This window comes from Hemitrygon akajei, chromosome 14, assembly GCF_048418815.1.
Source record: "Hemitrygon akajei chromosome 14, sHemAka1.3, whole genome shotgun sequence".
NCBI lineage: Eukaryota > Metazoa > Chordata > Chondrichthyes > Myliobatiformes > Dasyatidae > Hemitrygon > Hemitrygon akajei.
In genome coordinates, this window is record NC_133137.1 from 40373939 (window position 1) to 40386832 (window position 12894).

Below are 12894 nucleotides of genomic sequence, written 5' to 3' on the forward strand. Positions count from 1 at the left end.
TGCACCTCAGGGGTGTGTGCTTAGCCCACTGCTCTACTCTCTCTATACCCATGACTGTGTGGCTAGGTATACCTCAAATACTATCGATAAATTTGCTGATGATACAACCATTGTTGGTAGAATTTCAGATGGTGATGACAGGGCATACAGGAGTGAGGTTTGCCAGCTAGTGGAATGGTGTTGCAGTAACAACCTGGCAGTCAATGTCAGTAAGGTGAAAGAGCTGATTGTGGACCTCAGGAAGGATAAGACAAAGGAACACATACCAATCCTCATAGAGGGATCAGAAGTGGAGAGACTGAACAGTTTCAAGTTCCTGGGTGTCAAGATCTCTGAGGACCTAACCTGGTCCCAACATATCGATGTAGTTATAAAGAAAGCAAGACAGTGACTATACTTCATTAGGAGTTTGAAGAGATCTGGTATGTCAACAAAAACACTCAAAAACTTCTATAGTTGTACTATGGAGAGCATTCTGACAGGCTGCATCACCGTCTGTTATGGAGGGGCTGCTGCACAGGACCGAAAGAAGCTGCAGAGGCTCGTAAATTTCGTCGTCTCCATCTTTAGTTGGCCTACAAAGTTCCCAGGACATATTCAAGGACCAATGTCTCAGAAAGGCAGCATCCATTAGTAAGGTCCTCCAGCACCCAGGGCATGCTCTTTTCTCACTGTTACCATCAGTCAGGAGGTATAGAAGCATGAAGGCACACACTCAGCGATTCAGGAACAGATGCTTCCCCTCTGCCATCCGATTCCTAAATGGACATTGAACCCTTGGACACTATTTCTGTTTTTTGCATGATTTTTAATCTATTCAATATACATATACTGTAATTAATTGATTGATTGATTTGTCTTCTATATCCTGTATTGCACTGACTGCTGCTGCTGCTAAGTTAACAAATTTCATGACAGATGCCGGTGATAATAAATCTGATTCTGATTCAAATGACGGGATGGGCCAGATGTTGGGTCCATAGTGATAGATGCTGCCTTTTTGTGGTAGGGTGGTCTGTGAGCTGAGTCCAGCATCCTTTGCAACTTCTTACATTTCTGCGCATTCTCTTGGACTCCTACATAATCTGTTATGTCATCATGATCTTTGACTTCTAAGCAAAAAAAATTCAAGCATCTCCAAATGCAAACCAAGAGTATTTGAACAGGGAAATTTGAAGTTGCTTTTCTATCAGTGATCAACAATGAAGCTGAGTAAGGATGAAAATAAGTGATTTTCCGTTCATTAGTTTATTATTGAACAGCCCACCTTCTTTAATCAAAGATATTCAAATCAGCAAAGGAGCATTAGATATTTGTAGTAATTAATTTTATATATAAATATTATGCTGTGGGCTGTCTTTGTGGATCACCCATTAACATCTGGCAGTTTGTGACCACCTAAGTGGGTCCTGAGTTAGTGCAGTGCAATGGTCTGGTTAAATTCTATTGTTTCAGTCATGTGACTGAAAACAAACTCTATTAAGAAGCAACACAGAATTAGGGAAGAAATCAAATAGAATGACTTTTCTTTGCATAACAATGTAGCAATCTTGAAATTCTGTCTCATCAGAGCAGATAGACTGAGAATGTCTGCTTTTGCTGCCAATTTTCTTTTATGGCCTTGATGGCAGACAAAGGCATCCAAACTGCTTGCAAAGTAAAATTAATTGTTGCTAAGAATAGATCTCATCTAATGCAGATCGGCCATCGGGACTTTGATGTGGAAAAACGCCTACGCAGGGATCTGCGACGCAAGCATGCACTTCTGGTAGATGCACAGCTACTGCTGGGAACCATGCGAGACCCTGATCAAACTGCCAGTAAGCTGGAGGTGGAGAAGCTGCAACGGCAGGTCAGTCAAAGCCACAGCCTATCATAGAGTCACAGAGCAGGACAGCAAAGAAATAGGCCCTTTGGCCCAATGTGACCTGATCTTCTGCCTGGCCCTATCTACATTCATCCAGCCCATATCCCACCAAACCCCTCCCACCTATGTACCTATCCTAGGTAAGATGTTATAATTGAACCCACATCTACCACTTCCACTGTTTCACGCCCACACCACCCCCTGAGTGAAAGAGCTCCCCCTCAGATTCAGATTCACCTGAATTACTTCATAACATCGTTTCTATAACAGGGTAACCAAAACTGTACACAATACAGTTTTAGGTACAGCCTTACCAATACCTTGTATAACACTGCAATATACTCAATGCACTAAGTGCCATCCAGGACATGCCCTCTTCTCATTGCTACCATCAAGAGGAGGTACAAGAGTCTGAAGATACACACTCAGTATTTTAGGAACAGCTCCTTCCCATCCACCATCTGAATAGACCAAGAACACAATCTCACTTTTTGCTCTCTATTTGCTCTAATTTATTACACATAATTCTTATTGTAACTTACAGTATTTATTATATATTGCACTGTTCCATTGCAGCAAAACAACAAATTTTGTGACCTGATTCTGATTCTGAAGTAGACAAGCACCTTCTTCACCCCCTTGTCTGCCTGTGACACTGCTTTCAGTCCTTCCTTCACACTAGCGTTTCCGTCTGTGGTGTGAGTTGACAAGAGCATCTGAGCTGTCAGTGTAATTGTGGTCATCCTTGTCACTTTGAGGCCCAGATGTGATTACTTTGCTGGCTAGCTCTCTCCTCTATCCATCAATCCATCAGCCAGATCAGGAATGGAGCTGTTGCTGACTATCGATCGGATCTGTGTGATGCACATAAACATCAGGGAAGTTCAAGTTACAGATAATGAAATGCTGTCTTATCCAGAATCTATTTAATATACATTACACATAAATAATGTAGTGGATAAATCATGGGAGGCAGTAAAACATCAGGTTTCGAGGTGATGATATAAACATTTGAAACCAGATCTTCTATTCTCTACCATTTAACTTGTGTTCATTTACAGTGCATCTGAAGGACAGGTTGGAAATATCTGCATTGATTTTTTTTTCTTCTTTCTGTAAGCGTGTTTAAGAGATATTTGTGGCCCATTTAGTTGTCCTGTTGAATTTTCTGCTTGCAAAACCTGAGGCTAATGGAACCATTTGAAATTTATCTCCCTGGTACATTTACTGTTGTAATTGGGCAATTTGTCACCATTTCTGCACACCAGCGTGACTGACCTGCTCTTTGTGGAGAGATAGGGTAAGTTGCAGACAGACTGGGTTGCTGTTATCCTTCCTGTTCCACTGCACAAGCCACAGCCCTCTGGCAGCAACTTCCAGGTAATTTTGTTTCCTTAAAGTCTGAGAGGATGTAATGCCCTCTGTGAGCTTGGATCTCCCAGTGGCCTCTCCTTCAATTTCTTATTGGCCCCTCCTTGGATCACTCTGATGCTAAAGCTCTACAGCAATCTTATTTTCAAGGCTCTACTGATCTAACTGACCTCAGCCCTTCAGAATTGACGGTTCTCTAGCTTCAGGTGTAGCTAGGCATAGCTCAAACACCATCTATAAATTTGCTGATGATACAACCATTGTTGGTAGAATCTCAGATGGGAATGAGGGGACATACAGGAGCGAGATATGCTAGCTAGTTGAGTGGTGCTGCAGCAACAACTTTGCACCCAATGTCAGCAAGACCAATGAACTGATTGTGGACTTCAGGAAGGGTAAGATGGAGAACTGGTCCCCATAAAGGGATCAGAAGTGGAAAGAGTGAGCAATTTCAAGTTCCTGGGTTTCAAGATCTCTGAGGACCTAACCTGGTCCCAACATATTGATGCAGCTATAAAGAAGGCATGACAGCTGCTATGTTTCATTAGGAGTTTGAAGAGATTTGGTATGTCACCAAAAACACTCAAACTTCTATAGTTGCACTGTGGAGAATATTTTGACAGGGTGCATCACTATCTGGTATGTTGTGGGGTGGAGGTAGCTACTGTACAGGACCAAAAGCCACAGAAAGTTGTAAAATTAGTCAGCTTCACCACTACTAGCCTTCATAGTATCCAAGACATCTTCAAGGAGCGGTGCCTCAGAAAGGTGGCGTCCATTATTAAGGACCTCATCACCCAGGACATGCCCTCTTTTGTTAACATCAGGTAAGAAGTAGAGAAGCCTAAAGGCACACACTCAGTGATTCAGGAACAGCTTCTTCCCCTCTGCCATCCACTTCCTAAATGGACTTTGAACCCATGACTTTTTTATGTTATTTCTATTTTGCACTAAATGTAATTTAATTATTTAATGTACATATACATACTGACTGTTACTGATTTACTTATTTTTTTCATATATTATGTTTTGCATTGAACTGCTGCTGCTAAGTTAACAAATTTCACGACACATGCCAGTGATAATAAACCTGATTCTGATTCGCGCCCTTTCATGCTATCAATTTTAGTAAGCACAGTATATTTTCCAATTAATCAGGAATAATGACTTCATAACAGTATAGATAATGCTGAGAAGACACACACTATCTATCCTCTGCCTCTTGTAACCATGACAACTAGCAACCAGCAGAAGTTATCCACATGAGGTGGGGTACAATATCTGAAGGGCTGAAAATGACAAATCATGCCCAAGGTATTAGTTGTGTTAATGTAAGGCAGCAGTTTGTTAGGGGCTAGGGATCTCAGGCAGATTATATGTCAAGGTCTGGTAGTGATTAAAAAACAGTGAGTTAATTACTGATAACTTTCTAATATAGAAACATAGAAAACCTACAGCACAATACAGGCCTTTTGGCCCACAAAGTTGTGCTGAACACGTCCCTACCTTAGAAATTACTAGACTTACCTATAGCCCTCTATTTTACTAAGCTCCATGTACCTATCTAAAAGCCTCTTAAAAGACCCTATTGTATCCACCTCCACCACCATTGCCAGCAGTCCATTCCACGCACTCACCACTCTCTGAGTGAAAAACTTACCCCTGACATCTCTTCTGTACCTACTTCCCAGCACGTCAAACCTGTGTACTCTTGTGGCAACCATTTCGGCCCTGGGAAAAAGACTCTGACTATCCACATGATCAATGCCTCTCATCATCTTGTACACCTCTATCAGGTCACCTCTCATCTTCCTTCACTCCAAGGAGAAAAGGCCGAGTTCACTCAATCTTTCTCATAAGGCATGCTCCCCAATCCAGACAACATCCTTGTAGATCTCCTCTGCATCCTTTATATGGCTTCCACATCCTTCCTGTAGTGAGGTGACCAGAACTGAGCACAGTACTCCAAGTGGGGTCTGACCAGGGTCCTATATAGCTGCAAAATTACCTCTCAGCTCCTAAATTCAATTCCATGATTGATGAAGGCCAATACACCATATACCTTCTTAACCACAGAGTCAACCTGTGCAGCAGCTTTGAGTGTCCTATGGACTCGGACCCCAAGATCCCTCTGATCCTCCACACTGCCAAGAGCCTTATCATTAATACTATATTCTGCCATCATATTTGACCTATCCAAATGAACCACTTCACACTTATCTGGGTTGAACTCCATCTGCCACTTCTCAGCCCAGTTTTGCATCCTATCAATGTCCCGCTGTAACCTCTGACAGCCCTCCACAATATCCACAACACCCTCAACATTTGTGTCATCAGAAAAATTACTAACTCATCCCTCCACTTCCTCATCCAGGTCATTTATAAAAATCACAAAGAATAGAGGTCCCAGAACAGATCCCTGAGGCAAACCACTGGTGACCGACCTCCATGCAGAATATGGCCCGTCTACAACCACACTTTGCCTTCTGTGGGCAAGCCAGTTCTGGATCCACAAAGCAATGTCCCCTTGGATAACATGCCTCCTTAAGAGAAAACTTTCTAAATAATTTCTTTCTCAAAATGGTCCTCTATTTTTCATTCATCCATGTGTCTTTTAAATGTTTCTAATATATCTGCCTCTGCCACAACCACTGGCAATGCATTCCATGCACACACCACTCTCTGTAAAAATCTTGCCTCTGATATCACCCCATAGCATCCTCAAATCACCTTAAAATTATGCCCTCTTCCTCATCTCACAACTCTCTATAAAGAACCTCTAGGATCCTGTTTTCCTCATCCACTTTTAATTAACCAGGTAGAAGGGTCTCGGCCTGAAACGTTGACTGTTTATTCTTTTCCCAAAAGTTTCCTGACCTGCTGAGTTCCTCCAGCATTTTGTGTGTGTTGCTCTGGATTTCTGGCATCGGTAGGATCTTTGGTGATTTTAACTCACCCAGGGCTTTGTTTCAACACTCTTTCTTCAAAGGGTTCACTGGAAAATTTATTATACTGCAAATTAACTTACAAAAGCTAAATGAAAGAGAAGTGTCTTTGGAATTGTCATCATCAGCGATCACTCATAGTCAAGTATGATTCTTCTCCTGGTCATTGAGGTGGTTGGGCCTTTCCCAGTCTTTCCTCACGGTGCACGGTGGGGGTATTCTTCAAGCTGTGAACTCTCTCATAGACAGTCTTTCTCCAGCTTTTCCTATCCTGTGCTAATTTCTCCCATCCATTCAAGTTGATGTGGCACTTCCTCAGGTGGGTCTTAAAGTTGTCTTGGAATCTCTTTTTCTGCTCTCCAGGAGTGCTCTTTGCATCCTTCAGTTGGTTGGACAGGAGTTGTTGAGGGAGAAGGGAGTCAGGCATATGAATAATGTGGCCTACCCACTACCATTGGTGCTGAGTCACGATTGGGGCTATGGAGTTAATGTTAGCTTCCTCCAGGATGCTGGAGTTAGTGCGCCTGTTCTTCCAGCTAACTATCAGAATCTTGTGGAGGCACCTTTGATCATGAGTTTCAATAGACAATAGACAGTAGGTGCAGGAGTAGGCCCTTTGGCCCTCCTAGCCAGCACCGCCATTCACTGTGATCATGGCTGATCATACACAATCAGTACCCCGTTCCTGCCCTCTCCCCATATCCCTTGACCCTGCTATCTATAAGAGCTCTATCTAACTCTCTCTTGAATGCATCCAGAGACTTGGCCTCCACTGCCTTCTGGGGCAGAGCATTCCACATATCCACCACTCTCTGGGTGAAAAAGTTTTTCCGCATCTCTGTTCTAAATGGCCTACCCCTTATTCTTAAACTGTGGCCTTTAGTTCTGGACTCACCCATCAGCGGGAACTTGCTTCCTGCCTCCAGTGTGTCCAATCCCTTAAGATTTCTTGGGATAGGTTTCTTGGGATTTTATGTACTGTTACGTATCCCGTAACTGGATCACTTACCAGCAAAGATAGAGAGGTCCACTGAAGTCTGATGGTACCATTTTCAAACGTTTTTATTTATAAAGGGGCACAAAAGGAAGGTTAATACAAACATTTTGATAACATACGTCGTCAATACTCAATCTAAAGCGTAGGTATAGTAATAACCAATAAGAAACAAACTCTATCGTTGTCTAGGGGTAATGTATATATTGTCCGCTGTATATCTGAAAGTCTCTTGCGGTCACTGCAGTTCCACCAGCTGCCGTCTGTTGTGGTGTTGCGTTGGTGCACTTTGTTAAGGAGAGAGAGAGATTGAATGAAACAGTTACCTGGCAGGTTTTCCAACCTTCAGGAGTTCGGTTCGTCGAAGTCTCGTTGGGGAATGGACGCTCACTTGTGGCCTCCCCTGTAGCTAAGCCGTTCTTCCGTGGTGAGGTCGCCAATCCCAGGCAAGGAAAAGACGCACACGAACCCCACCACCGGCTGTCGCTATTAAATCGCTGTCGCAGGATTTCTAGCGTGTCTTCTGGTGCGTCTGGGGGGCCGTCTTTACAACCCCTCTTTTATCTGAACTCACAGGGTCTCAGATGTCAATCAGGTTGGGATGATGCAATCTCTCTCCATCTCTCCACCCACGTTGCCCTGAGGGTATACACGTAGTACCGTTCCCAATTCACAAAGGTGTCCCCACGAGACAATGACCACTGGCACCAGCTTGATCTACCTTCTCTCCCTTACCCCCTTTTACGTTACTATTCCTCGTTTTACCACCCTCGAAACCCTCGTGGCACAGGGTCAGTAAAGACATCTGGGCCAAATCAAAACTGGCCAATTTTAAACTGCTCCTGTTCTCAGCTGCCGCTCTCGACAGGCTGCAAGTGTCCGCGCATGCGGGATAGCTCGGGGACTCTATGGGCAGGGCCTCAACACGCACCGGTCGGCGGGTCATAGTCATGGCCGACCAAACTTTTCCTCCTGCTAAATCGTTCCCAAGGAGGACATCCACGTCAGTTCTCGGGAATTCTGATGGCACCCCCATTTCAACTGATCCATACACCAGTTCACAATCCAAAATGACCCTATGCAAAGACACCCTTTCTGTCCATTTTCCTATTCCTCTCAGGGTTACCTCACCCGTCGGAGGTCCGAATTGTAATACGTTACGGCTAATTAATGATAGCTCTGCCCCCGTGTCTCTCCAAATCTGTACGGGAATTGGCGGGTCCCCCTTCCTCACAGACACGGTTCCGTGTGACAGATAAATCTCCGACCCCTCGTGCTCTCTGCTCCCCTGGGACCCTCTTGCCGATTTTCTGATTACCACTGCACACCCGATAGGGATCGCTGCTTTCCCTCTCTCTAGCTCCTTTCTCGGAGCAAAGCATTTAGATGCAATATGACCCACCTTTCTACAATTAAAACAGGTCAAGCCAGGACCTCTCCTGCCGTCTTGCCTCTCCTCCTCAATTTTACCACTAGCTCCCAGCGGGATCTCCGCCTCAGCTGGCGGGCTTTCTCTACCTTTCTCCACCTTTCTCTACAGTCTCTCTGGTAACTTTTTGGCGAGGAAAACTTTGTCTTGTGGGTTAGGGCATATTCATCTGCGAACCTAGCAATTTCTGAGATAGACTGATTCGTCCTCTCATTCAAATACATCTGGATCTCTTCCGGAACACAACCTTTAAATTCCTCAATCAAAAATAACTCCCTGAGACGCCCATAATTCTCGGCCACCTTTTCCACGGTGCACCAATGGTCCAAGAGCACACCCTTCTCATGGGCTAGCTCGGTATACGTTTGATTCCACCCTTTCCTTAAATTTCGGAACCTTTGTCTATACGCTTCAGGTACTAACTCGTAACCTCGGAGAATGGCCTCCTTTACTTGGTCATAATTCCTTGCCTCCAGCGTGTCCAATCCCTTAGGATTTCTTGGGATAGATTTCTTGGGATTTAATGTACCTACTGTATGTTGTCCATGACTCTGCTCCATATAGCAAGGAGGGAAGCTCTATAGCTTTATAGGCTTAGTGCTGGTCTTGATATCCCAATAATCAAAAACCCTCTTTCTCAGCCTGGCAAAAGCTCCACTTACACTTGTGATTTAGTTCAAGGTCAATGTTGGCTCTTGAAGAAGGCTGCCAAGGTATGGGAAATGATCAGTGTTCTCCAGAGGGATGTTGTCAACTTGGATCGTTGGAGGTTTAGAAGCTTGATCTGAAGCAGGTTGATGCAGGACTTGGGTCTTTTTGATATTTAGATCAAGTCCCAGGAGCTTGTAGGCTCTGGCAAAAGCATCCATTATGCACTGCAGATCCTCCTCAGAGTGAGCTACATTATTGTCTGCATATTGGAGCTCCATAATGGAAGTAGTTGACACCTTACTCTTTGCCTTGAACTTGTTAATGTTACAGAGCTGCCCCATCTGTCCTATGGACAATCTGGACTTTGTGGGAAGTCCTGGCCTGTGAGGTGAAGAATGGTTGCAATGAAATTGGCAAATAGAGTTGGGGCAATGATGCACCCCTGTTTGACCCTGGTCTCAACCTTAAAAGGTGCTGTTTCAGAGCCACTGTGGCTGATGAATGTCACACTCATCACTGTGTAAGAGCTGCAGGATCTTGAGAGATTTCTTCGAGCACCTGATTTTGGACAGTATCTGCCAAAGGGCAGGACAATTTACAGAGTCAAATGCTTTGGTAAGGTCAATGAAGGCCATATAAAGTGGGAGTGATGGTGGTGGACTGAGAGGACCCTAGAAACACAGCAGCTTGCTGACTTTGGTGATGTCAATTGTCACCAAGGCAATGTATGACCCAAACCATTGTGGCCTAAATCCCCTTCACTCCAAAGATGGACAAAAAGGCTGCCAAAGGACAATGATGCCATCATTTCTTGATGGCAGGAACACTTTCAGGAGCCATTTAATCATGACACCACTGTTGATGTCAAAACCATCGACCAGTTCTCACAACAACCCATGAAGGAAGACACTGTTCAAAAAAGAGATATAGGCAAAAGACAGGGAAAATGCTTGAAGCTATCATGAAAGAAGAAATAGCAAGGCATCTGGAAAGAAATGGATCTATCAGGCAGATGCAAAATGGATTCAGCAAAGGCAGGTCCTGTTTGACAAACTTACTGGAGTTCTTTGAGGATATAATGAGCGCAATGGATAGAGGGGAATGGTGGACATTATTTACTTGGATTTCCAGAAGGTGTTCGATAAGGTGCCACATAAAAGACTTATCCATAGGATAAGGATGCATAGTGTTGGGGGTGATGAATGAGCAGGGATAGAGGATTGGTTAACCAATAGAAAGCAGAGATTTGGGATATATGGGTGTTACTCTGGTTGGCAATTAGTGGTGAGCAGTGTGTCACAGGGGTTGGTGCTCGGCCCGCAACTGTTCACAATATACATTAACGATCTGGAAGAGGGGGCTGAGTGTAGTATATCTTAATTTGCTGCTGATACTAAATTGAGTGGAAAAGCAGATTGTGCAGAAAATACGGAGAGTCTGCAGAGAGATATAGTTGGGTTAAGTGAGTGGGCAAGGGTCTGGCGATGGACTACAATGTTGGTAAATGCAATGTCATCCACTTTGGAAAAAAAAATGGAAGATCAGATTATTATTTAAATGGTAAAAAACTTACAGCATGCTACTGTGTAGAGGGATTTGGGAGTGCTTGGGCATGAATCACAAAAGGTTGCTTTGCAGATGCAGCAGGCTATCAAGACAGCAAATGGAATGTTGGTTTCATTGCTAGAGGGATTGAATTGAAGAATATGGAGGTTATGCTGCAACTGTACAGGGTAATGGTGAGGCTGCACCTGGAGTGCTGCATGCAGTTCTGGTCTCCTTACTTGAGAATGGATGTACTGGCTTTGGAGGCAATGCTGAGGAGGTTTACCAGGTTGATTCCAGAGATGAGGGGTTTAGACTAAGAGGAGAGATTGAGTCGCCTGGGACTGTATTTGCTGGAATTCAGAAAAATGAGAAGAGATCTTATAGAAACATATAAATAATAATGAAATGGATAGATAAGATAAAGGCTCTGGTAGAACTAGGGGACATAGCCTCAAGATTCAAGGGAGTAGATTTAGAATGGAGATGAGGAGGAACTACTTTACCCAGAGTGTGGTGAATCTGTGGAATTCTCTGCCCCATGAAGCAGTGGAGGCTACCTCAGTAAATATATGATCTTATTGACTGGTGGAGCAGGCTCAACAGGCCTGGTGGCCTACTCCTGCTCCTATTTTTTTCTGTTCTTATGAGTAAGTATCCTAATATCAAAGAGGTGCAGACAGCTTGCAAAAAATTGAGGAACAACAAACTGAGCCTGATGGAATTCCAGCAGAAATCCTCAAAGGAGGTGGCACAGAACTTTTAAATCGTATTCATGACTTGCTTCTCCAGATCTGGGACCAGGAAAAGATCCAGCTGAACTCAGGGATACTCTGATTATCACTTTCTTCAAAAAGGGTGACAAGACTAACTGCAGAAACTGCAGAGGTATCTCCCGTCTCTCTACAACAGGAAAGGAACTCACCTGAATTTTATGTGACTAGCTTTCACCTCTGGCAGATCTCCTGCCTGACTCTGTGTGGCTTTGGTCCAGCCAGAGGAATGCCTGACATGATTTTTACAGCACGACAATAGCAGGAGAAAGCCCAGGAACAAAAGCTCCCACTTGTATGGTTTACGTAATGCAATAAAGATTTGCTGGTGTGGAAAACCACTGGTCTTGCACCATTATTGTCCCGAGGGTGAGAGATACTGTACTTTGTTGCAGTGCCTTTGAAGTAACCTGTGCTCCTTGGTTTGCATCATTAACATGTTTAATGTTATTGGATGCAATTCTTGCTTCTGCTTATTCCCCATTGGGACTTGGGAGATTCAGTTCAGGATTCTCTTAAGTTTAACTTGTAGGCCGAGTTGGTAGTAAAGACGGCAAATGCAATGTTAGCCTTCATTTTGAGAGGCTAGAGTACAATAACAAGGATGTACTGCTAAGGCTATATAAGTCACTGGTCAAACCACTTGGAATATTGTGAGCAGTTTTGGGCTTTGTATCTAAGGATGGGTATCCTGGCCCTGGAGAAGGTCCAGTGAGGTTCACAGGAATGATTCACAGGCTTAACCTGTGAGGAGCATTCGATGCTTCTGGGCCTGCACTTGAGAGAGTTCAGAAACCTGTGTGACACTGAAAGGCCTGGATAAAGTGAATGTGGAGAGGAAGTTTCCACCAATAGGAGAGTCTAGGATCTGATGACACAACCTCAGCATATAGGGACATCCCTTTAAAAATGAGTTGAGGAGGAATTTCTTCAGCCAGAGGGCAGTAAATCTGCAGAATTTGTTGCCACATGCAGCTGTGGAGGCCAAGTCTTTGGGTATATTTAAAGCGAAAATTGATAATGGCTATAGGAAAAAGGCAGGAAAAAGGATTGAACAAAAAAATTAGTAATGTTTGAATGGCAGAGCAGACTCAATGGGCTAAATGGATTAATTTTGCTCCTATCTCTTATGATCACAAATGCCCTTCACTGTGTGAGGTGGGATATATTGGAAATGGACAGGTTTCATGACATGTTTTACTTGTCTCTCTTCCTGGTGTCTTGTTCTGGTGGTTCAGCAATTCTGACAAGTTTGCTCAATGGATTTGGTGTCCACGTTTCCTGGGTACTGTTAATGCACTAACACGTCCTTGAAAAGT

The 12894-nt window shown here is 43.8% G+C and overlaps 1 protein-coding gene across 6 annotated transcripts in view; it reads left to right on the plus strand.

The window, feature by feature from the left end:
* Positions 1–12894, plus strand: part of LOC140738519 (unconventional myosin-XVIIIb-like) — a 680390-nt gene that overhangs the window by 535312 nt on the left and 132184 nt on the right. For all 6 annotated transcript variants that reach the window (XM_073065895.1, XM_073065893.1, XM_073065892.1 and 3 more), the window contains one exon: positions 1700–1852. In XM_073065895.1, the coding sequence (XP_072921996.1) occupies positions 1700–1852 (153 nt within the window). The remainder of the gene's footprint in view (positions 1–1699; positions 1853–12894) is intronic.